Below are 25,584 nucleotides of genomic sequence, written 5' to 3'. Positions count from 1 at the left end.
TCATTCAAAATGACGTAACCAGCAGCCCAAACTGTTGTCGGGACAACCAGCCTTGAACGGCGCGGCTCGAGGGCACCCTCAGCAGGTAACATGTATGTTATTGTACACTTTGTTTCGCTTTCGCACATTTATGAATCCTCTGCGTTTAAAATGTTCCACTTCGGACTATTATTACGCTGGATTACACATCGAAGCACTGATTTATAAAGATCACGAATCAGTAGCGTCTCGTGCCGCTCAGTTTTTTTTTAAATACAATTTTTTGTCGTTGGTTAATCGATTACTGTATATTTAATAATCGTTTTTTAAATCCAGAATATGCAATTTACCTTAATGACGTTTAATACACGCACATAATAATCTTGAGTGTGTATTGATGTACTAGTTTAGTAGTAGTGTAAATGTTTTGAATGAATTTCATGAGCTAAACTGCAATACTCGCTAAACAAAAAAAGTAAACAAGACATAAACACACACTACAAATCCTTAAACTGACAACAATAGGCCGTGGTTACTGCAAACAGATAGTTTATTCATTTTCATACTCCTTAACCTTGCTTTCAACTTATATGGGATTTTGCATTGAACATACATATATACTGTATATATAAAAGGAGAAGAGAGAACAGAGACATATTGGTTGAAAGGGAGTTCATTTTAAAGTAGACTGCAGTGTTTAAATAAAAAAGGATAGATAGATAGAGAGAGAGAGAGAGAGAGAGAGAGAGAGAGAGATTTGGAGGTCCAAGTTGTAATGGCCAAAAACAAAACAAAACAATAAAGCACCATGCTGACCCTCTGGAAAAAATGCTCTGTAAACATATTCATATCCAAAAAACAAAATTGAGAAATTTTAATTTTGCTAAAATGTTTATGTGATTAAAAATAATAACAAGGAAAACATGCAAATAATAAAAAATTTACTTGTTTTAGCTTGCAGTGCCTGGCAGAAACAGTGTGGATATATACGTCCATATTAATATAATACTGAAAAAAAAACCACTTTGGAAATAGGGCACTTAAATTCTGCGTTAAATTGAAAACATTTAAAAAATTTGTGATTAAAACTTAAAAGTAATTTTTTTTAATTAGCGTGATGTGAATATGTGCATTCAGTTTAAATGTATTTAGGAAGTCCTTCTTCTTCTACTTATTATTATTATTATTATTATGTTACAGGTAAAAATTCCCCCTTTACCATTATTTCTACATTCACATTTGCATGACCATGTTTTTAAACATTCATTGGCTACCATGTTTAATTTATACTGCATTATCCAAGCTGTACACATAAAACTTTTTAATCACATAAAAATTTTAATCATTGTTATGAGGACGTGAGAGATACATTTTAATGCATATAATGTTTTTTCTGTCCTTGTGTAAGAGCTTTTATAATGTGAATAACACTGGGGAACCTGAGTTATGAGAGGGTAAAACTCTTATCTTAAAGATATAGCACCATATTAAATAAATGTAGCAGTTCATGCTTTGCAAAAAGGTTTTGGAACATAAAAAAAAATACCTCTCCCATCTTTGTATTCTCTTTAGTACCATGGATGTACGTCTCAATGCATTAATATGTAATGGCATTAATATGTTTGCATTTGAATATAATATTATTATAATATTAATATTCATATGTTTGTTGAAATAATGAAAACTACAACACATAAACTGTCTAAAAGCACACTAAGAACTGTGCTTATTGCATATAGTGCATGTTAACGCAATAGTGTAAAGTGTTAAACACCTTCGTCATCACACCTCCTGCTAGCTGATAGCCATTTACAAAAAGAAAGACCTCTCCAATGTCAACCTCTATTTAAATTCTATAAGTTCCGATGCAGAGAGCACAGTATTACATTTGCAACCATTTTAAAGGAATAAGGCAGATTAACAAAACTAAGCATGGTATTTATAGTCAAAATACATACTGAAGCATGCCTAGAAGAAACTCAACATAAAAAAATCAAGACAAGAAGAAATCCTTTTTTCTTACAAATAGATTGGTTAAATTTGATCAGTTCCTGTGCTTTTATTTGTATACAGAGTGAATGTGGTATGTGACTCTAGTATCGGAAAAATACAACAAAACATAAAAAAGCAAACGTGTGGACATTAGCAACACTTCATTAGCTTAGATACAGGCAGCAGTGTCATCTACATTTCATAAAGCTAAATTCTTAGAAATTAATATAATGTTAAAAAAAAATCATGTTATAAATCTGTTCCATTTCACCTGTGTCACATTCTGTCCAGGAGTTTATTTCTTTTTAGCAAAAAGACTAAACCTCTTCTCCTTCTCTTTCTCCTTCTTGGTTGAGGGAACCTCTAGAGTAGATGAAGAAGGTGGAGGTAGGCTTTGTGCCTTCACTCCTGACGGCCCTGCAACTGGTTCTTCTGTCACAGCTTGTGCTGCCTGTTCTACAGCCTGAGTCCAGGTCTGGAGTTCCTCCTGTGGTCAAAAAACATGCATATTTAATGTTGGTTACTGGCATATTATTACTAATTATATTATGTCAACCAATAAAGAACTAATTAGAAGAAGCAGTCAATAGCACACCTCATCTTTACACTGGAACAGATATTCACTTCCATCTTCAAGTCTGGCAAATGGAGCAAGGATAAAATGAGTAAGTAAGTCCTATATGTAATATATATCAAAACTTAAAGAATAAACACTTAAATACATGTTTAATTAAAAAAATAATATGATGAATGACCAAGACCCTTACCGGAGTTTGAACACCTGCTTCTTTTTCTTATAGTTAGTCAAGATCTCGCAAGAAGCATTGGTGAGGTTCAGGGGTTCCTCACCATGGTAGGTGACACTGTGACTAAAGCTCTTGGCATCCTTGTAAGCAGAGAGCTGCCCAGCTTTGAGCACACAGTAAATGCTGTTCCAGGACCTGAGACAAGAGATGGAAAAGTAGAAAGTTGTAAATTAAGTTCACTGGAAAAATGATGACTTCTTTTGATTTAGACCAAGTCACTGTTAAATTCTGGTCAATGGCTTGGTTACTTCAATGTGTCTCTTGACAACAGCTAACCTGTTGGATGCCTTTTTATTAGGTCCCTCCATCTCATGTTTGCGGGATAGAGTTCCCTCCATCAAGACTGGTTGAACTTGTAAAGATTCAGTGGGAAGCGTGGCAGCTTTTTCTATCTCTTTGGTAACCTGGATGGATGTGGAAAGGTCCAGCTCCAGTGAGCCACTTTCCTGCATCTCTGAGATCAAAGGCACAGTGGAGTCCCCCGCTGTGCCATCCACTCCCACGGAACTTGGCTCTATTACTCCTAAACCAGACTGAAGATCATAAAAGGACAGAGTTCGGGTACAGATTCAAATAAGTATTACAGGTATTAATCTAACAAACATTTGCGGCACAAAAAGTACAGTTAAAATATAGTGTGCTGTATTTGCAATAGATGTCAACATGAAATGTGAAAGAATGTCTGTTAGTGAAGAGAAAGATGATGAGACTGGTACAAAAAGTTTAACTTACCAGAGACTGCTCTTCTGTGGTGTAGAGTTGTGAAGACTCCTCTGCAAACCCGGTGTCTTCTCTCCTAGGGGGCAAAGTTTGAATGTCAAATTTTAGTATGGAATATGGCGTTAGGGAAGTACAGTATTACCCAGATTGTATATATACCTGCTGTCTTTTTCCACCTCCTGTCTGTACTGTTCTATGTCTTGTTGTTGTTTCCGAATTTCCAACAGCTCCAACTACAACAGATTATTAATAGTCAGTGAGCTGTGCCTGCCAGTGCAAACAATTCACATTTTCAAGGTATATTTAATAAGTTTAAATTACACATACTGTTGTAAGACGTTCCAGTGCTGAGAAACGCTCTTCCCATGTTGCAGTGGATTTCTCGAAGGCTTCATGTCTCTTGAGAAGTTTTTCAACTTCATCCACTGTCTCACCTAGATCTCTGCTGACCACATATGGCTCTTGGGCAATCAGCCAGGCCTCTGCCACAGATGCATCCCGGGCAAACTGACATACCTCCAACACTAGAAGGAGATATAATTATGAGGAACTGTAATATGCAGTAATGTGTATGTTTGCATCTTTTCATGTGTTTGTTGACATATGTGAACTTACAAAGTCTAAGCCATTCCCATCTTTCATCCCATTTGAGCATCATCTCTTTCCTCTTCTCTGTCAGTTGCATTAGCTTCTCTTTAATCTGTGAGCACAAGAAGTGTTCATGAAAATGGATAGCTTTTTGCACACTTCATTGTGGCTTCCTGCTACCTTCCATGTCTGATTACCTCAGCAGAGTCCTTATGCTTGCGTTCCAGGAGGGCCCGGCCCAGCTCCCCACACTGATTAAATTTTGGCCCACGTGTCTCAATTTCAGCACGGATTCCTTGGTGATACTTAATCAGGAGCTCCACTGAGGAGACATCTCTTTGTTGGACAAGAAGAAAAAAAATCATCACAAAACAGAGCATGGACATCTCTCCTGCAATGATTATAATGAAACATTTCCATACCGTGGCTTTTCCTGTGTCTCTATCTGCTGAATAATGCTTTCCATCCAGGCCAGCAGGTCTCTCACCATGGTAAAGAAGCGGAATTTGTCCGCAGTATCCTCCAGCTGCTTCCTCCTGCCAGCACAAGCAGCCAGAAGACCGCTCCAGGCTTCCACAACCTCTTTTTCAGTTGCTTGAATAGCAGTGGCCTGGTCTCCTGCATACTGGGCATGCAGTCTAGTTGCGGTCTCCTGGAACTGTTTCACCTGCAGGGAAAGTAAATCCCTAACTTTTTGAGATAAATATATACAAGCCAGAGACAAACACATGAACACATTATTATGACATCAACTTGTTCATGTAATGTGTTTTCCTTGCCTGTTTGCCAAGGGAGCTGATGGCCCTTTCGAATGCAGCATGCATTCGGTGGAAGGACTCTGCTTTGCTGAAGTCTTCTCCCAGATCCTCAGGAAGCTCATTCTTCTTCTCTTCAATTTGAACGACCAGCTCCTTACCATCATCAAAATACCTGACCAAATTTACAGAATATTTCAGATAATGTTTTCCAGTATTGTTTTAATGAGTCAGTGAGTAATAATGTAATCTTATGAAAGCACTGCACTCCTTAATCTAGTTAATTTAATCTAGTTTAACTATATTTAATTCTTCTATACTTACTTAAGAAGGTCATAGGAGGCTGTAAGGAGCTGGGCACGAGTGTCGATGAGCTCCAGCAAATCTGCCCAGCTCTCATTGACTCCATCCTTCCACTCCGCTAGGGTTGCTGCCTCACTGTGACCTGCTTCGATCAGATCATCTATGATCCGGTTCACAGTGTCTATGCGTTCTTGACCCACTGTCCCTGTTTCCCGTGCAAACTCCCTGAACTTATCTCGCAGGATCTAAAATATTGATGGAATCAGGCAAAATATTGATTGTAATTATATTTATCTAAAATGAATATGCAAAGTTGTGTATTGAATGTAAAAACAAGCTTTTGTGTGAGACAGTAATTATACTTTGTCTGAGGTCAAGTTCCTATTTACCGTCACATGGTCAAGGTCTTGGCCCATCTCTTGCGAAGAGGCCACCACATCACGCTCTGCAATCCACTGCTCAAGATCCTCCACTTCACGACTAAGCAAGAAATGATGATAGGTGTGGTCCAGCTTCTTTTTGCGGTCTTCTGCCAGTTCCTTCAGCCCAGCATACTGCTTGTCAACTTGTCCTTGTCTCCGGATGATGGCCTCACTTCACATACAAGCAAATAATGATCTTTGTTATGGAGTGTTAATAACCTACATTGTGGTGCCTACATTTAGTTCATCTTGGCACACATCTCAATATACAATACATTGTATTAAGACATGCAATTAGCCCAATATACCCATCTGGGTGCTCTTCAGCCAGCATCCTCTGGGCACGGTCTGCCAGCTGCTGAATAGAGTGTGCATAGTCATCCACCGCCTGCTTCGTAAGTAGGTGCCGCTTCAGTGTTATTAGGGCACTTTGTTCATCCTACAACCAACAGAAATTTTCAAAGACAATCTATTTTAGTATGGCTTTTCATTGCACACAAAATTTGACATAACTTGGCATTTTAGAGATTTTTAAAACAACAACACTGTTCTTCTGTGTGCTCTACCTTGGCCTTCTCATCAGCGATCATGTAGAGTTCTTGTTCACCTATCCAGGCTTCTGCTTCATCTGCATCATTGTAATACTGCTGGGCTTCATTAGAGCCATAGAGCCGTGCTCTCCGTTTTGCCATCTCCTCCTGCAGCTTTGCCCACACATCCTGAAGCTTCTTCATCTCCTCAGACATGTGTTCTTCCTCTGGACTACCCTCTGCTGCTACCACCATTCGCCGACCACGTTCTAACACTTCATCAATGCGTGGCTGATGCCCATCAATCTCTTTTTGAAGAGACTGTGCAGGATATAAAAGGATTATATTAATGTATATGAAAGGAATTACTTCCAATACAAGTTGAAATAGACAATGGATGGAGAAAGACCAGTTCTACCAAAAGTGAATTAATAGGAATGATTTAGAGTGTAAGTGGAAAAAAACCAAAAAAACTTACTTGGTTCTTTTTAAGCAGAAGTTGGACAGTCTGAAGATTGTTGCCATGTTCTTCTGACATTGCCATTGGTAACCTCTCGTTAACCCAAAGCTGAGGAGAGCAAATCAAAACTTTTATGTAAAAATTCTTTAGGAAGAAAAATCAACAAAAACTAATGATACATTCTGAAAAGCTGTAATTCTAGGCGTGCACATACTATCTCATCTGCAAGATCTCTGAAGAACTGGTGTACTGCCTTAGCAGCCTCCAGCTTGCCTCTACGTTGGGCAAGAGGTGTAAGGAGCTTCTGGAAGTCCCTCTGAAGTGTCTGCTGCTCAATTTCAAGCTCAGGTTGGTCTTCTCTAAGAGAAGCATGCTGCTGTACAGCTTCTTGAAGTTCTTCAAGCTCCCGTGCACGATCCCGAACTTGATTCTCTGTCATCTAGGGGAGAATAGGGCAAATTTAAGCATTATATTATAAATTATCACCAAATATGGAAGGACAAAGTACAGATCATAGTTGACTTCATGCGATGTCCTCTACTGAATTGTTGTACACACAAAACAATGAAAAAGTCACACCTGATGTTTCTTTAGTAAGATGTTGGCACTAGTAAGATCCTTAACTTCTTCATCCACATCACCCTGGAGCTGCTGCTGCAATTTAGCCAACCATTTCTTCAGGTCAGCAAGGCTCTGATCAAATAGCTCAGAACGGTTTGCGTCAAAAAGCAGCCGAGCCTTCTCCTGTGTGGTGCTTTCCAGCTTATCCCATAGGTCATGAAGCTTAGCAAGACGATCGGTTACAATGGGTTCAAACTCAGGCTTGGATTCCATCAATTCTTGTCCCTCCTAATATGAGCATGGTTGAAAGTACAAATAATTTTCAACACATTGTTATGAGGACTTCGACAAAATATTATATTGTTTATTAACAAATTAGAGCTCAATGTAGGTCTGTTTAAAAGGTATAAAAATGTTTCCCATATGCAAATTGGGTATGTTTTTGTTTTCTTCTGAAACCCAACTGCTATGCTTTCTTTAAAATACATATTTAATTGCTATATACCTTATCAATATTATGTAGCCAATCCTTGTTGGATGCTAGTTCTGCCATAAAGGCCTGGTGTTTTTGCCACTTGCTATGAAGGTTACGAGCCTCATCGTATGACGTATCCTGTGCAGTCAGCATTTTCTCATTTATCCACAGTGTAAGCTAAAAAAGAGAAGTAAATGTGCATTGAATGAGAGAAAAGGTAACAAAGAACTTTGTTCATATTAGAAGCAAATCTGCAAAATCTTGTATATATGAAATTTTTGAGTAAAGCATTACTCACATCCTGGGTGTTTTGAAGAAAGTGTTGAAGTTCCCTGTTGTCCTTCAGTTTCCCAGAGACTTCCTTGGCTTTGTCTCGATTCTTGTTGTACCTGAAATATATGCATAAATATAGGGGTTATTTATTGGTTGGTCTTTAGTACAAAGTGGTGTAAAAAACTATATGGTTATATGTGAATACTGGCAGACATTGAAGCGGCTTTTCTTTACTCCTCCATTTTCTCACTGCAGAGAGAACACTTTTACAAAAAAGCAACATAAGCCAATGGATTAGGTATACTTTCACAAAGAGATCAATACCCATCAGGGCAGGCGCCCATCTTAAGGAGCTACAGACTGCCTGGGCTAATAGGGGAAATGCAGGCCATTCCTTTACAGTATAATGCTTCTCTCACTCACTGCCGATTCAGCACAAAGAAAGCACAAATGCATGGGTGCATTAACATAAACTTTTGAGGAGACACCTTTGATAGCTTTCTGAATTACACTGACACTGTGAGTTGACAACAGTCAATTATTTGATGTAAATGCTCTTGCCATTCCATTTTATACACTGGTCCAGAGGATAAATAATAGGCAGAATCATTAACTTTTGCAGTACCTTTTCTTATGTAGGGTCTTGTGGGATGCTAGAGCCTACTGAACTGAAAATCGGTTTTATATACACTTTTACTCTTGAAGCATGCGATTTGGATTGAAAGGGCAAGTCTATTTAGTGGACAGCTCATATGCTAGGTCAAAGAGGGATGTTATATGTAAATGATGTAGTATGTCTGTCCTTGGATGTAAAAAAAAATGAAATAATATAAAAGAAACAGACCTGTCTTCAATAGAGCCCATCTTGTCTTTGACCCTTTCTGTGTAAAGGTTTCCACTGTCCACTAGCCTCTGACCAGTCTCCAGTGTGCTGAGTATTTTCTCCTCATTAGCATCCATGGTAGTAACAAAGTCTTCATGTTTCTTCAGGGCCTTCTCTGCTCCATCCAGGGTGTCAGGCTTGTCTGTGTGGGCTAGAGTGTATTCCTTTTAAAACGTACGTGAAAAAGACACAGAAAGAAACACAGAAAATTAAAAGTGAGGAACAATATTATGGAACTGTAATTGAAGGTTATTGTCAAATCAGATGAAATGTTCATCATCAGAAGAATAATATATGTATTAATACCTGGTTATTTAAGATGGCCTCAGCCTGCTTGGCATCCCTCATGAACTGTTGAAAGCCAAGACCCTGATCCAGGAAGCCCTTGCGGCTGTCCCACATTTTGTGCAGCTCATCCCATCCTTTATCAAGACCATCCAGCCTCTGTTCCAGCTGCTGGTATTGAGGATCATCTTCTTGGCCCTGAATGACAGCTGCTCCTGTATTCCTTACACGGTGGTAGTCTTCCTCATGGGCATCCATATCAGCCCTCACAGCATCATGGAGACTCAGGAAATGCTCAGCCTCTGGTAAACCATCAGGCATATCTTCAGATGCAACAGCCTTCTGTGTCTTAAAAAGCCAGGCTTGAAAATCATCCATGTCCTGTAGGAATGTTTGCAGCTTGCTGACCTCCCCAAGAGAGTCTTCACGGTTTTTCAGGGTGCATTTCAAGGTGTCCCATGCTGCATCCAACTCTTCCTGTCTGCCAAGTATATCAGAAGCATGCTCTGGGTGGTCCTTCACAAGCTTCTGGGCCTCATTACGCAGGAAGTCCAACTTATCTTGGATGGCAGCAAGGTCTCTTTCCATGCCAAAGAGCTTTCTCTGAATTGTAATGACTGCTGCCAGATCATTCCCAAGGTCCTGTGTTGATTCAATGACCCGTGTCTTCTCTTTTATCCATGATTCCGTCTCATCACATTCAAGATCATAGTTATGTAGGCTGAGGGCTGAATCTACTTTGTGTTTCTTATCTTCTACCATTGCTTTAAAAGCTTCCCATCTGTAAGAAGATAAAAAAAGGAACATTAGAGATTATTAATGAAGTATTTTTCATTCGAAATTTACACCCAAGACTGTAACTCGTACCTTCTATTAAGACGAGTTTGACAGTCTTTCACTTGTTTTGTTTGTGGATGTCTGCTGTCTTCAAGTTGTTTGGCTGCTTTATTGACGTTATCAACCCGAGTCTGCATATTACCCATTTCCTGCGCAAGAATGCTTAGCCTGCAAACAAATACAATATTTATATATTGGACTAAATAAATTGACATAAATTGGACTAGTTTCTCAGTTGAAACACACATACAGTACTACCTCTGGCTTCATAAAACCAATAGCAATACCTGTTTTGTACAACTTCTAGATCTTCCAAATTCTCCGGTGTCTCCAGTCCAACCAGCCATGTCTCCTTCTGGCCCATCCAGAGCTCACAAGCATCTGTCTCACTGAATATTTTGTAAAGAGCCATGGTGTCATCCAGCTTTTTCTGCCTCAGATCTGAGAGGGTCAAAAGCTCAATATACATATCCCGGATATCGTTCAGACGGCCCTGGATGTCTGGTGTGTTCCTTAATTCCTCAGGAAGTGCATTGGCCTGTTTGGATAGAGCGTCAATCGTGGCTCCATTCTTGGCGGCCTCATCTCTCAGGTCACGGTGTTTCTTGAGCAGTCGCTGTGTAGTGTACTCATCATGCCCAATGTCATCACTGTTCATCTGCCGCATAGCATCAACTAACCAGGCTTTGAGGTCATCAGCATCACCTTGAAACTGGAAGAAGCGTTTGGTGTCTTGTAGATTTTGTTTACGGAAGGCAGCCAGTTCCTCCAGCTGCTGCCACTGGTTTCGCACATCATCCATGCGCTGCTGCACTTTGGGAGAACCCAAGTGCTTGGCCTGAATCATGCTTTCTCCCTCGTCCATCACCTGCTTCAAGTTGTCCCGTCTGGCAGCAAGCTCATCCTCAAAGACACTATGTTTGCTCTGCAGTACCAGCACACTGGTCAGGTCCTTACCATAGTCAAGAGAGGAGAAGATGTGCTCTTTTTCCCGAATCCAGCTCTCTAATTCTGCAATTTCCCATAAAAAGTTCCAAAGTCTTCGTGACTGCTCAAGTCGGGCTTTCCTCTGAGTTGCCAAAGCACACAACTCCTGGTAGCACAGGTCCAAGTGTTGTACCCGATCACGGATCACTTGTGGGTCACATGGTTTATAACCTAGAAAATTAAAGGTGGAAACATAAAAAAAAATGTGCACAGTGTGTGTTGCAATTAAAAAAAATTAAGACTACAGAGACTGCTTCATACATAAGGATTCAACTGTACTCACTGTCACCATTGGCAAATTTAAGAGCAGCTGCATTGGCTGATCGTACTCTTTCTGCCTGCACTGCTATGTCAGCTTCTAGCAATGAATGTTTCTGCAGCAAGTCTTCTACTTCCAATAAGTGTTTTCCAAAGTCTGGAGACAAGAGTCGGCTCTGAAGAATAAATGTCACATAAGAAGATTGATAATGTGGTTTTGTTTCAGTTACATGAGTTACAACCATTATATTCAAGCAAAGCATATTAATCAAGCACACAATTTGCAAATTGGTCCTTCATACCTTCATTTCATCCATCCAGCTAATGATGTGGAGCATCTCCTGGAAGATTCTCTGAAGGGTAAGGTTCTTGTCTAGACGACCTCTCCGAGCTTTCAGGAGCTCTTGAAGGTAGTCCCACAGTCTCAAGATATTGTCCTTTCTAGCATCAATGCGTTTAGCATCATGGTATCGTTCTGCTTCTAGTTCTTTAGACAGGGCCACCAGTGCCTGAACGCGTTCTTCATATGCAGCAATATCTGTTTCTATTGCATCATGTTTCTTTTTAGCTGCCTCCACTGCTGGTAAGTCATACCCAAAGTTGTCCTTTTTATAGTAGGAAGCAAAATATTGATCATTATTGTTAATTTTCAGGTATTGGCAACCATGAAATGATTGACTCTCTGCACCTTTTATCTTTTAGATGAAGGCTGTGCATAGTGAGTTACCTGTGTAACCAGTCTCTGATTCTCTTGAAGCCAGGTCTCTCTCATAGCTGCCTTTCTGTCAAAGCGACGGGCCATCTGCTCCAGCTTCTCCTGCCTAATGAGTTCATCTCTTAGGACCCGCTCACGGTCATGTTCTGCCTTCTCCAACCGCTCCCATGCCTAAGAACACATAACAATGTTCATATCAATGTTTCTAGATATGGGATAGTTCTACTTGATCTCACCAGATAACCACCATATTCTATTGTTCAAACTTTGCAAGATAAAAAGGCAAAGTCTGTTTTGCTGATATAGGTTCAGCTATAGGGTCCTGTTCAAAGTCTGACTTCAGTTGCCATTATATATCACCTTCCCTAACTAGAGGTTGGAAATGAATACTTTCTGAATTTAAATCAATGCAGCATTAACCTTTAGCATTTTACCTTATTGATATCAGACACCAGTGCACCCTCTTTAGGTGTGTAGACTCTCTGATTGTTGGCCCTCATTCTGCTCTGGATGGTAAACAGCAGTACTTCCAAGTTGCCTTTCTCTTGGAATCTGAAGAGTTAGAGTTAAAAAGTTGGTTGCTTAGCAGTTGATTGCTTACTACAGAAAAAGAGACATTTGTTCATAAGTAGCATAAATTACTTAGGTGGTTTCTCCACAGTACGGTAAGAGTTGAAAGCCTGAAGTTGCTGTTGGACGCCTGTAAGGGAGTTAGCAAGCTTGCGGTTGTTCAGCACATTAATGGTTTTCTCAATCCATGTTAGCAGGTCTGATGACAATGTCTCATATTTATCAATCATCTTTTCTGTTTCAATGGCCTGGTCTAGCACCTGTAGAATATAAGTAAAGGTAAATTCAAATGTCCTCTTGTATTAAAGACACAAAATTCACATGGGAGCAGACTAGATCAAATTTTGCACCTTGCCAACTCGCTTGCCCTCAACTGCCAGAGCTTTCATCTTGGAGAAGTAGTGGTAAAATGCAACAACGTATGTGATTATGGACTTCTCATCTGGGTTCTCAGTGAATACATCTGTAAACAATACAATATCAATGTTTTCTCTATAATGGAGAGATAATTATTATATGTTTGGCTTAATAGTCAGCAGATGTTACTTGCCTTCTGGGTCCAGGAGCTTGGTGACACCAAGCTTTTTTTCAGCTACATTAAAGGCCTGCTGAAGGTTGTGAGTGGGATTGGACCTCTGTAGATTGCCATAGTCCACCAAATCTGGCCTGATAGATTGAAATGAAGAGGTTATTTCTATATTTTATTGAATAGTATGTATGAAGAGGATAGTATGAAGAGGAACAGAATCAGTTTAATTTCTTCGTGGTTGATCGAGATTTTAAGAAATCTCATATTTTACCAATTCCAATTCCTACCAAAACAATTTTTAGGAAAAATCTAAGAAACATAAGATGGTCTAGAGTAGGTCTAGAAAAAGTCTAGAGTCTCTCTCCATTTAATCTCAGGGGTGTCTAGAAGAGACAATTGTTATCCATATGAACACTTCTCAGTTCATCAAAGCATGTCTCCTAACCACTAAACAATATCCTATCTATATATCTATATCTATATATATATATACACACACACACATTATATATTATATATCACCTGTGTTTGTGAATGAGAGCATTGAAAGCCATGCCATCTTTCCAGCTTGTGGTGAAATTGGTAATGTTTATATTGGGGTACCTGCAGAGACAAAACAACATCAGGCAATTCTGCAACCAGATTTCACATAAAATAGAGGGTTCGCTGTCAGCTTCATTACTACTGAAGAATGACAACTGTTGTCCTACCCCGCAGTCTTCATCTGGCACCAGAGGAGCAGTGCATCTTTGGCCGAGCGTGTCTCTTGCCGGCCTGTCTGGTCAGCTTGTCCTGTCTCTACTACAATGTCTTGAATCTGTATAAGGAAAACAAAACAATAAACAAAAACAAAAGGACTGCTTTCTATGAGTCTTACTGTGTTTATATCAATTAAACATTCCTTTTGATTTGAAAGCAGTAAATTCTCATATAGGTTGACATTTCATGTACTCTAAATCTCAAATTAATTTGAAGAGCTACTGTAAGTCACTCTTCTTGGATATACAGAGGCATTGTTGCTTTATTTAGATTCTGACTTTTTATGTCTCGCTGTGGGAATCAGGCAGAATAAAGACCAGTCAACAATTCCCATTTCGGTCTTTTTACTTTCATTTTTCAGGGTCTGAATTATGTAGCAGACTACATGGTTTGAAGTAGCTGGGTTAAAAATATCCAGCTATCAAAATGAGAGATGTAAAAATAAATAAAAGCTTTTCCAATCAGCCAAATAAATGTAAGCTTTTCTTATCAGCCAAAGACACAACACAAAACTCTGCTGTAGGTTCACCATAATATCAGAAGGTTTGATGTGTTCTGTGTTTTATAGCTTGAAAATGTTTTATTTTTTAACAAATAAACTTTTATTATTTCTTATTGTTTGGTTTAAATTATACTCAAAAAAGTATAGAATAATGGGCTGACCTGGAAACGAAGAATGATGGTCCAGATAAGGCCTAGGATGAGCCGGTGGTTCCCATCTACGATATCATGTGATCCCATGTTCTCTAAGTGCACTCTCTGTTCCTTTAGAAACTGTAAAGCTTTGTCGACATTCTCAAGACAGTGGATGCGCATTCGGCCCTTGGTTGGCTTTGGCTGAATGGTGGAAAAGAGTCAAAGATATTATTGTAATGACTTCAGTAAATGACGATTATTTCTATTATTTATAATGTGGTGTGGACAAATGTAGTTTGACATTGTTACACATTCAACATGTCCCACTCACCAGTCTCTCTCCTGACAGAACCTCCAGTAGTTTGATGAGCATTCTTCCATCCCGAAGGTCTAGATAGAGATCTGAGATTCGGCAGCTGACTCTGGCTAATATTGAATTCACCCATTTTGTGAAGGTCTTCTTCTGGACAGCCTCTCGCTCATCTAGTTTGGACAGCAAGGGAAAAACATTCAACTCCTCTGATGTGGTCTAGTAGATTCACTTCATGGCAACATCTTAAAGCTAAAAGTAGCTCATAACTTGCCAATTCAGGAGTCGTAAAAAAAATTAAAAATAACAGTGCTAAAACTAGATCTAAAAACTAGACCTACACCTGTGAAACACTGTGAGTAGTGAAGAGGATTCCTACGTCACTAAGAACAAACCAAAAACTATTCTAAAAAGGCTGTCTCAGAACGTAAACATTTTAGAAACATTTGATGATAATGTGCTTTTAAAAAGATATCACATTTAATTTTGGAGGTTATCCCAACTCCAAATTATTCTTTTGATTATATCCATGTTTTCATTAACCAATTGGGCAAGAAGTAAAAGCCGTACTTGTGTCCAGTTTTGTTTTCTTTTTTTTGTTGTTTTTCATATCTTACTATCAAGCATGATTATTCTACTCAGTTAATTAAAATGCTTTTTAATTAACTGAGTAGTAATTAACTAATTTTTTCTTATGAGAAGCATTAAGGCTGTAAGGAATACGGACCCTGATGATTTACTTGCATGGGAAATAATTTAAGTTAATAATTTAAAAATAATTTAATGAATCTCAGAAATACATCTACATCAAATAAATAAATAAATAGGTCTGCAAATAATACATTTGGCCAATTTTTATTTTATTTTTGCACAGTAAAAATGTTATGGCAGTAAGCATTTACATTTTTCTATCAGCTTAAATTAAATTCTGTAAAGTACATACTTGTTATGATGTTTACTCAGAATTGCACAATAATGTTCAGATGTATATATATATTATATGTGTGAGTATACTATATAATCAATGTATAATTAATGTGTGTATATATATATATTACACTGTTATATATGTATTTTCTTCATACTATATATTTTTGTATGTCCATGTTTTCTGCAGCACAAAAAGAGCAAAATTGTGCATACTTAATGATGTGTTTTATAAATGATTCAGATTCTATGGCTGCAGGAAACTGGAAAGATGGAGGGATGGAAATGACAAAAAGAGAGAGGTAAAAAAAAACGAGAAGGGAGAAAAGGATGTTATAAAACATTAGAATGTGAAGTGGGTAGAGAATGGATGCATGCTTTTAAACCAGTCAAGGAATATTACCTTCCCATTTATGCATAAAGTATAGCTAAACTATGTCTCAGACTTGACCCTCTTCTTGTCTCGGCCTTGAATCAGACTCAGTCTTGACTACAATACCGTTTAATTACCCTGAAGTTTTAACACATTTTATAAATAGAAAAACTACAGTATGAAAACATGTCTCCTCCATCTAGATAACAAAGCAATGAAAAAATAATGCATATTCAAATGTATAATGCATTGTGTCTGAACTATTTTTGAGCATGTGCAGGAACAATTCTTCAGAGGTGTTAAGTTTAGTTTTTATCAAATATTAGTTCTGTGTGACCAACATTAAAACAATTTTTAAAGTTTAGAAAGAGCTGGATTGTCAAATGGATTGTTGCCTTGGTCCCACTTTATATTAGCTACTCTTTATTATTTAAATGAATCATTTGATACAATACGCTTATTGTATGCATACATGTTTTTACATGCGAAAGGGTTTTGCAATACAAAATAACCACACAATAAGTACACTGTACTTATTTTGTGATGTAAGTACACAGGTTAATGCCACCAGTGTTGCCATGGAGATGCCATGTTTCATTGTGAAAGTGAAACTACTTTGTTTGGGCTTCCGAAAGAAGGCACAACTAGAAATCTGTGGTTAACATTTCAGCCCAAATCCAGGTGTGTTCAGTACAGTCTGGAGCTTCTGACTCTTGGGCAGTGTAATGTAGTGCTTGTTGTTTGTTATTTCTCCGATGGCAAATGCAGTCACGGTGTTCTGTTTACGTGGCGCTGCGCAATGTAACGTGTAACAAGACAGTACAAAGTCATTATAATCAGTAATTGTGTCCCCACTGGATGCAACGAATGCCTTGTTTGTAATGGCTTTTATTGTTTGAGTGATTGGGCCGGGACACGGCATCACAGTATGGTAAAGGGTGTAACATTTCCGTCACATGCTTGAAGTATTCAGCCAATCGCAATGCTCTGGACAGCCAATCAGAGCACACCTTGCTGCTCAGCTTTGTAAAGATCCACGCACTTCAGAGAGGCGTACAATAATGTACAGTATGTGGAAAATAATGTGTTTTAGGAACTTTAACCACATAAACACATTGCATTACACCACATACACTCACTTTTTAGCTGAATCATATGACCCCTTTAAATTTTAAATTTCTGTCATGTTTCATATCATTAATGTTGACATGCAGCTATATTTTCAAGTACATCGTCTACCACCCAGAGTTAGGAGGCCACACATACAAAAAAAGTAGTAATTTTTAAGAGTCAGGTCAGGTAGAAGCTCTATAAAGCAACAACTGCATCATTTCATTTTTTTTAAACTGCAATTTACCATGTTCCTGCCAGAGTTAGGAAAGCTCCAGATGTGCTAAAACATAATAAGAGAGCTAAGCTTGGCAACACTACATATTTCATGATCAAACAACTGCCAAACGATTCCTCTCCCTGTCCACACTTTGTACAGCAGGACTGTAGTCTGACCTCTGCTAAATGATTTGTTCTCTCTCTCTCTCTCCATTAGAACAGCAGTGAGTCTAAATAGAATTTGTTTCACCGGGGTCCTGCTGATCTCTGATATTCTCTCCAGCTCACATGAAAGGTCTGTGAAATATTCATATTGATGGATTTCCCCTGTACACAACAAGCCAGTGTTTTTTTTTTTCCCCCCAGTCAGCCTCCACTTAATGTGACCGGCAGTCTCACTAAATTCTCATACCTGAGTCATTGTTTGGGCACTGGACCACAAGATTAGGTCCTTAACAAAGTCACAAGTAACAGAGAGCTTTGTGACAGAAGGACACACAAAAAAAGATCTGAGACTTTAAATCGTACAGTATGACTATTTGTTTATTTTAAACTTTTCCTGGCAATTACTCATTTTGTTATTTATTCTAAATATATGAGCGTTATTAGAAATAATGCACGCCAAACACCATTATCTAGAGCAGTTCAAAAGTGGTATGCAAACTACCAAGGTTAAATCCCTTCTATTCGTACTGTACATGTAAACATCTGTGATAGTTATAGAAAAAATAACTATGACCTATGCTCACTCTGTTCCACAGCATTAAAAGAACACTCTCATCAGAGAGAAAGAGGAAGCTCAGTTTTACGCAAATTAACAGTGACAGTCAACTTCTCTCTAAAAATAAACACAGCTGCAAGGAGAGAATAAGTGAAGTAGGAGACCTTGATGCTGAAAACCCCAAATCAGAGAAAAAGACGTTTCCTGTAAGAGGTAAGAATAGATGAATACAAGACGTAGATGGTCTGCAGGTGTAATTCAGCAAGAAAAAGACTGATGCGGTGGGAAGCAATAAGTATTTTTTTCCACTGAATGGCCTTTTTATGAGTTTTCCATTAAATATTTAGAGGCAACGCAGTGAGCAATTGGGGCGTATATACAGCATAAATAATAAAATTAATAAATAGTGCACATAAGAAGACAAACCAGTTCCCACAGCACTCCACAAAAAACAATCTAGCATACTAACTTAATGCCCTTCCCATTCTGGATCTCTACCTAATACCTCCCCTGTGGCAGGGTGGAGGGGTATGCCAGGAAAGACTGCCCCTTCTTTGAGGATGGGAGGAAAAAAAACTCCAGCGGAACACTACCTTGCAGTTGTCTGAACCGCCCATCCAGGATGGAGTTGTTGAAGCAGATGTTGGAAGCGCTGTAGCTCAGCCAGCGCGCTCGTCTCATACTCCGGGACGGAGAAAGGGGGCAAGATGGTGAGGATCGTGGAGGCGAGGGCCGATGGCCCCGCGGGGTACAGATGGAAGAGGATGATGAGGTTGAGGAGACTGAAGTGAGAGTCATAGGCGCTACTTTAGGTGCGATGCCCAGTAAAGTCCCGTTCCTCTCCGGAAGGTGCTCGGGTTCACGAATGTGGGGGCTTTTAGTTTTGCCCCCTCGGCTTTGGGACCTGTAAACCGGCGGGGTGCTCCTGCTCCGACTGCCTGGTGCATTTGTCCGGGTTGGGACTTCTTTTACCGTGGTATATTGCCGGCTGCTGACTTCTCGGACGACCGGGGTAGGGCGGATTGCGATGGTCTCTCTGCTGGTCTTCAAGCTGAGTTTGACCTCCCTCAGCCGGGTCTGGCTCACGGGCACCGAACGACACAAACAGGGGCTGCTCATCCTCACCACATTAAATCAACACGCAAGGCCGGGAAAGAGCGAGACAAACAGGACACTCTTCTTTCTTCCTTCTGTCTCGAGTCCTGTTATCTTCTTCTTCTTCCTCTCCACCCTCCCTCACTCCCTCCCTCCCTCTCTTTCTGCTTCCCGCCCTCACTCACTCCTCACTTAGCAATGATGCTGTTGTGCCTCTCCCCGGCAGCACATGGAGTGGTTCTCCAGCACCCCAGCCATGCATATAATATGCCCCCGTTCCTGTCCGCCCCACAACACACACACACATCTAAAATTTCATCAAATGGCTTTACACGTGTACACGTACGCTTGTGTGTGTTTCGATTTGTTATAAATACAATGTGATGTAAGTGCATGCATAAGCGGTTTGGGCCCTGATGTAAATACAAACTACAAATGTATTAATGACTGTGTACTCAAAGTGTACTTGGTATACTCAGAGGGACGTGTGTCTGTTCAGAAACCGTAAATCAAAGGTGAAGAATGGGAACCACTTCTCTCTCGCTCGCTCGCCCTCCCTCACTTTTTAACTCTCTCTAATTGCATTACAGAAAGAGCAGAGCACAGACGTACCGACAGAACACATCACACTCCCCCTGGCTCAGCAACATACACTTGGCTTAAAGAAGCAGGCCGAGTTTGAGTACTCCATTACTAATGCATTTCAAAACAGAAAGACCCCTAGCCTTAAAAAAAAAAAAAAATTAAATAAAAATAAATATATAAATATATATATATATATATATATATATATATATATATATATATATATATATATTCTCACACAAATAAATGCACAACATACAAGTTTTAATTTATATAACAACTGTTCTCCATACTTTAACCAAAGATAATATGACCTTATTTCAAAGTAGTTATAAATATATACTTCAATCATATGTGAAAAACATCTTAAAATTCAGCTAGTTGTATTTATTATAAATTATATAGGACATTTTCATTTGATTGTAATTATCATGCAACAACCGTTCTATGTAAAAAACTGACATTATTTACAACATTATCAACTGTAATCAATAGCCTAGTAAATAGATGAACTGGCTCACCACTATTTAAACTAGTTCACCAAATCAAAATAAACTGTCTAAAACAGTTCAATGCTCGAGAATCACAGGTTTACAAGTTAACGAATCACTATGGACTATGGTTTCGGTAATAAATCTTTACTGTTATTGCCTGAGTTTGAGTAAATTAACAACGAATTTTAATTTTTGGGTGAACTCTCGCTTTAAGTGTTAGAAAACCTCACCTTCATTTCACACTTGTATATTGATTCATGCCTCGTTATTTAATCGAATTTTAATTAAGCATCTGCCCATTCTCCAAACTGCTTGTCCTGTCTTTTGTGGGGAAAAGTACATACTCTACTTGCGCCTTTATGTGACCATCAAAATCTCATATCTCTAGAAGTATCTAGTGTAGATATGCACTTCTATAAAGCAATGTTCTGTTACAGTAGATATAAAAATGAGATGCCAAAGGAGAAATTTCCCACATTTGAAGGCAAAAATTGGACACTCTGTTAATGCAGTCAAAGAGGTCGAGCAACCGCACAGCATCGTGAAACACCACTCGCGCTTTCTTCTGAAAGATATTTACAATAGTGTACTGTCACTTAAACAGTTTCATAATTGTCGTATGTGGATTACCCAGTCCCCAAGACCCCAGAAGCAGTCTGGTCATGAAATTGCTATTTAAAACTTGCTGTCTCTGAGAACAGCAGACCCCGCAGGTGTGCCAAAAAATTATAAGCTCCTGCAACCATCCTGGAGATCTAAGCTATGGGCACAGATGGGCAGCTGTCCAGCTCAGTCATACCGAGGCATGCTGGGTATGTGCAAATGATCCCGGCTGGTCAAGGGGGGCAGGAGAGGATAGGGTTCGGCTGCCTGTACCTCTGTGTATGTATTTGCACATTTGTGGGTTCTGTATATCTAAGCCGAAGCAACATCTTCTCAGTTTTATGTCACTTGAGACGACTCACCTGCAAGCGCTTTAATGCGCGAGCGCTCAAACAGTCTGGCCGAGCTGTTGTCGTTGTCGAGCTCTTCGTCAGACAGTTCGAAGCGGGTGTTGACGCGGCTGTACTGCTGAGTGATTTCAGCATTATCAAAGTCTGTGGTGGAGGTCATAGTTGCCATCGAGATGAGAGGGACCAAACACCTCAGTGTGCCACACGAAGACAAGAAAGTGGAATGCCAGAGACGGATGATCTGAAAAGGAGAAAGAGATAGAGGAGGAGTTTCAGTGCGCATTTATCTTTTTCAGATTTGGCGACTATTAGTGACTATTATATATTTTGAAACTTCTGTTCGCACCTCACTGTATTAGATACTTGAACCTAAGAGACTGTTCACACAAAAATGGAAAACGTGCAGTAGAATGGGAAAGAAAGGCAACCTGAAGCAACCATTTTAACTTGAGAATCTGTTTTTAAAACGCTCTGTCATGTGCAAGAAACCGGAAAATATGCATGTCCAACATAATCATCTAGCGCATGTTTAAATAGAAGAAAAGAAAGCAAAAATGTGATCCATGATTAATTAGTAATACCATGGTTATATAATGTATATACATTGGTGGCCAAAACACTAGTATTTTCACAAGCTAAAAAGTGCTTATTATATTTCAGTTATTATATAACTGTTGTACCGTATCGTTAGGGACTTTAAGTGTACACTTCCAAATATTCAGTTTGCCATTAGCTGTAATAATCCAGAGATCTGATCTCCTCGTTATCCAGTCTGTCGAATGGAGACAGACTAAATCCTGAAGAACCGTGGCAACGTCTCCCAAGATGCATCTGATAAGCTACAGTACTGTTAAAAGTTTTAGGCACTTGTGTAAAAAATGCTGTAAATTGTGGATGCTGTCATAAATAATGCCACGAATAGATTTTCCTTACCGATTAAGTTATATTAACTAAATTAAATCAACGTTTGATGCGACCATCATGAAGCAGCTTTTGCCCCATATGCACTTGTTCATAGTTTTTCAGGTAGGTCTTTTCCGATATTGATGCACTACAGCAAAAGACAGAAATAACCATTTTTTAGCTGGATAAAATACTAGCACCACTGTTCAGTGGACAACACACATCAACTAGGACTGAAAAATGGATTTAAAATGGATTTTAAAAATTTGAAAATAATAAAGAGTCTGCATTCTTGCTTAAATGGAAGCGCTGTGCCGGATGATCGTCGCGTACTGCTCGTTTCAGCTCAAGAGGTGCTGCCATTCAGAAAGGTGGAGGTGAGCGTATAAGAAATTCTACTTAATAATTTAATTAAATAATTTAAATTCAAATTTTCACTCAAAACGGTATATTGGTACTTAAGACAAAAACGGACTCTCCTATCATTACCTGCCTCTGCTTGTCTCTGTCTATAAGTAACGAATCAATAAATAACACAATTAAAGGGGTATACCTGTTTTCCTTACAGAATGTTCTCTACACCCTCAAGATTCCAAAGGCCGCCATTTTCAGCACATGTCCTCTAACCGTCACTCTTAGCGAGGGTGTGTATTTGCGCGTGCTACTGTGGAATGGCGGGTGAAGGTTAGCCGCTAAGATAGTTCTATCTTTGTGTGGCATGTTGCTCATGTGTAGTCTTATCGCCCTAAACGGGGGGCTGGGCAACCCCTACGGGTTAAAGAATGTGAAGAGCACCCTTCACAAATTTTCCTACTTCGTCACGCGCTACGTTTTCAGATATGTGTTCCTTCACACCGTCAGATCATTTTGGGGGGAAAATCCTTGCTAAACATCAGCAGTGAACTTCTCGAGACTATCCAAAGCTTCCGCTCTAGTTGGCTCTGAATATCTAGTCCACTGAAAAGCACCGGACCGAATGAATTTCACCTGCTAGGTCATCAGGGTTAGTGTACCGTTTTATGCTAGGCATCAGTTGTGCGATATGCAAAATGAAAATGAACGATACAATCAACATCTGGCTCAAGAACTGAGTGCAGAGGAGAATCTAGCAGGTGTCAGAAAGAGCGGCGCTGGTGTTTTTTTCTCTCTCTCTGTATCAGGCCAGCGCAGGGGGATGTTATCAAAAAACTATTCTCCACCCACCAGCGGGAAACCCGTTATCACAAGAGGCACAACTTTGCTGCTCTCTGTGCGTGCGGGGTCTCTGTCATTGAAATACGCTCACGTGCACGCGTACAGTTTATGACGAAGTATCTACTATCTCAACTGAAAAAGAGGGACAGTGGGGACTGCTTCGAAAAACAATTCTTCACCTAAAAAAGAAACTAATTTCGCAATGCCATTCCGAACCTGTGTGACATTTTCTTCTGTAGAACAGAAAAGAAGAAAGACTGAAGAATATAGATGTTGCTCTTTTCCACACAATGTAAATAGACAGTAACCAAGCTGTCAAGCTCCAGAAAACGACAAGTAGTTCTTCATTTTGATTTGTTTTCTCAAGCCATACGACAGCTGATCTAAATCTAAATCTAATTTGCAATTAAGCATGCTTTATTTTTAACATTTTTTGTTAACTATTCAAATGTTTATGAATCTAGCAGCGCTCGATTATGAAATTTGAACATTTTTAGGACGTCGCAATTGCATTGGAACCTGTTTGGCAGTAATTAAAACTGTAACTGAAATACCGTATCTCTAGCTAATAATATCTATCGCCGCCTTCATAATGTCACACAGTGTGTTTACGTTCAAATTCCGCAACCCAATCCGAGAGGGCGGCCCTCTACTGTCCAGGAAGCCCACACAGCGGGTTATTTCTCACATGTGTGAGGGGAGAGGCCGCACTTAGGTGTGGTATGAAACATGACGCACTGAGCATGCCATGTTACTGTAAGGACAGCTGGAGCCTGGCACTACGGCGCTGGAGTACTCCGTGTTTAAATTAAAAGAAAGGACAGTAAATAGTGGGCATAAACTCCACCTTGAAGAAATAAGTTTACCCTGAAACTGAAGTTGTGCCGTTAGTTATTCACACTCACGTCTTTCTGTGCAACACGAAAAAAAGAGACGTTTCAAGGAACGTTCACGCCGCTCCTTTTCAGGCAAACAAAAAAAAGGCTGGCATGATTTTGCTGCTCAAATAAACGCAATGCGTTCAGGCTAGCAAGAGCGTACAATCAGCAGACAGAATAACACAAGCTATCCCTGGAATGAACTTTATGGTCATATCATGAAGTTCTGGGCAGTAAGTAACGGTGTTTACACCACGGAGGTTCTCCCTATAAGGCGATTTTGAAACAGCTCACAGAATTTTATTATTTCAAAAGCTTAGTGACAGCTGTTTTTCTTTTACTAATGCTGTGAAACAGCTTTCTTCTGTTTATTCGATGAGAAACAGAGACCATCAAAATGTGTGTTGATCCTTTGTAGTAAAGCCTGGCTAGTGTCTAGATGCCCAAACCGGTCTATTTTTTGGTCTATGACTGCCTTAAACTTACATGACAAGCTGGTTTGTTTCTGGTCCAATGTGGTCTACCGGTTTGGACGAGGTTTTCTCCAAGGGCTTTTTGGTCAGATGGTGTTCAGCGTTCAGCAGGTCGCTGCGCTCCTCATAAAAGTGCAGTACTTTTACAAAAAGAGCAATAGTCTAATTAAACTTTTAACAAAACTACTTTTGCCGTTCAGAAATATACAACATAACGTCATTAACACAAAATACATCACCAGATACATCTCATATCAAATGACATTGGGAACCTCAAACGTAAGACAGGCCCTCTATGGGTTTCAAATGTTACAGTAAACCTACCTATACAGCAGAAAACAGTCCCGGGGGGTGACTCGCTTCTTTGTCGACGTCTTTACAATAAAGTCCGTTATTTGAAGGGCAGTAGTAATCCCATGAGAGGCGCTGAGGTCTAGGTCACGGTGGGGAAGAGCTGCTGCAGGGGCAGGGAGTGCGCAGGGTCGCTCATTCTCCTCTGCCGCTGTTTGACCCACCCAAAGTGTTAAAAATAAAGCAGACCGGCGGAGCGGAGCTGAGGGGACGCGCATTCCTGTCAAGAGTCACTGACTTTAAATGGCGCTCCCCACCCCTCCACTGCCCGCCTCTACCGCAATATCACAAACCCGCCTAAAGAAAAGAAACCAATTATTTACGATTAGATACTAAACGATAGGGAATTGTGGCAGCATGGATGTGCCGCTTAAAGACATGTTGTTGTTTTACACGTTGAACACCTGTTGCTTGTGCGCGGTTTAGTTGTCCATAGAAAAATATTCGCTCTGTTGTGGAAAAAAAAAACAACTTACACACGAACAATAAATTATTTTCATCTATAATTGTTTTTTTTTTACTAACCATACTTGTTAACCGCGCTATGCACCCCCTCCCAATCCAGTGATATTTGTTATGTAATCTATCATTTATAATTTTGTATTCACACTCTCTAATGCAAAATAACACCGTCACAAATGTACTTTTTATTTCAGGTAATTGAAGAAATAAAGA

The 25,584-nt window shown here is 39.5% G+C and overlaps 1 protein-coding gene across 4 annotated transcripts; it reads right to left on the bottom strand.

Moving 5' to 3' along the window:
- Positions 1 to 511: 511 nt before the first annotated feature.
- Positions 512 to 25,142, bottom strand: sptb (spectrin, beta, erythrocytic). Of its 4 annotated transcripts, XM_043262408.1 has the most exons (38): positions 24,883 to 25,142; positions 24,572 to 24,698; positions 21,123 to 21,351; positions 14,655 to 14,806; positions 14,351 to 14,524; positions 13,639 to 13,745; positions 13,451 to 13,531; positions 12,950 to 13,065; positions 12,750 to 12,862; positions 12,472 to 12,659; positions 12,264 to 12,381; positions 11,842 to 12,000; positions 11,417 to 11,719; positions 11,140 to 11,290; positions 10,157 to 11,027; positions 9,900 to 10,037; positions 9,054 to 9,813; positions 8,709 to 8,911; positions 7,890 to 7,980; positions 7,622 to 7,768; positions 7,135 to 7,404; positions 6,770 to 6,994; positions 6,574 to 6,663; positions 6,132 to 6,416; positions 5,874 to 6,004; positions 5,533 to 5,737; positions 5,165 to 5,388; positions 4,865 to 5,015; positions 4,508 to 4,752; positions 4,283 to 4,421; positions 4,113 to 4,197; positions 3,825 to 4,021; positions 3,657 to 3,730; positions 3,510 to 3,573; positions 3,054 to 3,310; positions 2,739 to 2,912; positions 2,567 to 2,609; positions 512 to 2,458 (listed from the first exon to the last, which is right to left on the bottom strand). In XM_043262408.1, exons 3-38 carry the CDS (start codon positions 21,277 to 21,279, stop codon positions 2,267 to 2,269), a joined length of 7,080 nt encoding a protein of 2,359 aa, XP_043118343.1. In that variant the 5' UTR covers positions 21,280 to 21,351; positions 24,572 to 24,698; positions 24,883 to 25,142; the 3' UTR covers positions 512 to 2,266. The 4 variants fall into 4 exon arrangements, with proteins under 4 accessions (XP_043118343.1, XP_043118344.1, XP_043118345.1 ...); XM_043262409.1 differs by lacking the exon at positions 24,572 to 24,698; XM_043262410.1 differs by lacking the exons at positions 24,572 to 24,698; positions 24,883 to 25,142 and adding an exon at positions 22,567 to 22,712.
- Positions 25,143 to 25,584: the final 442 nt, after the last annotated feature.

This window comes from Puntigrus tetrazona, chromosome 17 (genome assembly GCF_018831695.1).
Source record: "Puntigrus tetrazona isolate hp1 chromosome 17, ASM1883169v1, whole genome shotgun sequence".
Lineage (NCBI taxonomy): Eukaryota > Metazoa > Chordata > Actinopteri > Cypriniformes > Cyprinidae > Puntigrus > Puntigrus tetrazona.
Note: the sequence above shows the minus strand (reverse complement) of the source record. Positions and strands in the feature narration are given on the sequence as shown.

What these genes read in the sequence shown, in the direction of transcription:
- sptb (XM_043262411.1), bottom strand. Translation starts at nt 19,102, where the DNA reads ATGAGCAGCCCCTGTTTGTGTCGTTCGGTGCCCGTGAGCCAGACCCGG. An exon ending in AAGCAGGTGTTCAAACTCCG is followed by an intron (nt 2,610 to 2,738) that starts GTAAGGGTCTTG and finishes TCCATTTGCCAG; the next exon opens with ACTTGAAGATGGAAGTGAAT. An exon ending in TGTTCCAGTGTAAAGATGAG is followed by an intron (nt 2,459 to 2,566) that starts GTGTGCTATTGA and finishes TTTTGACCACAG; the next exon opens with GAGGAACTCCAGACCTGGAC.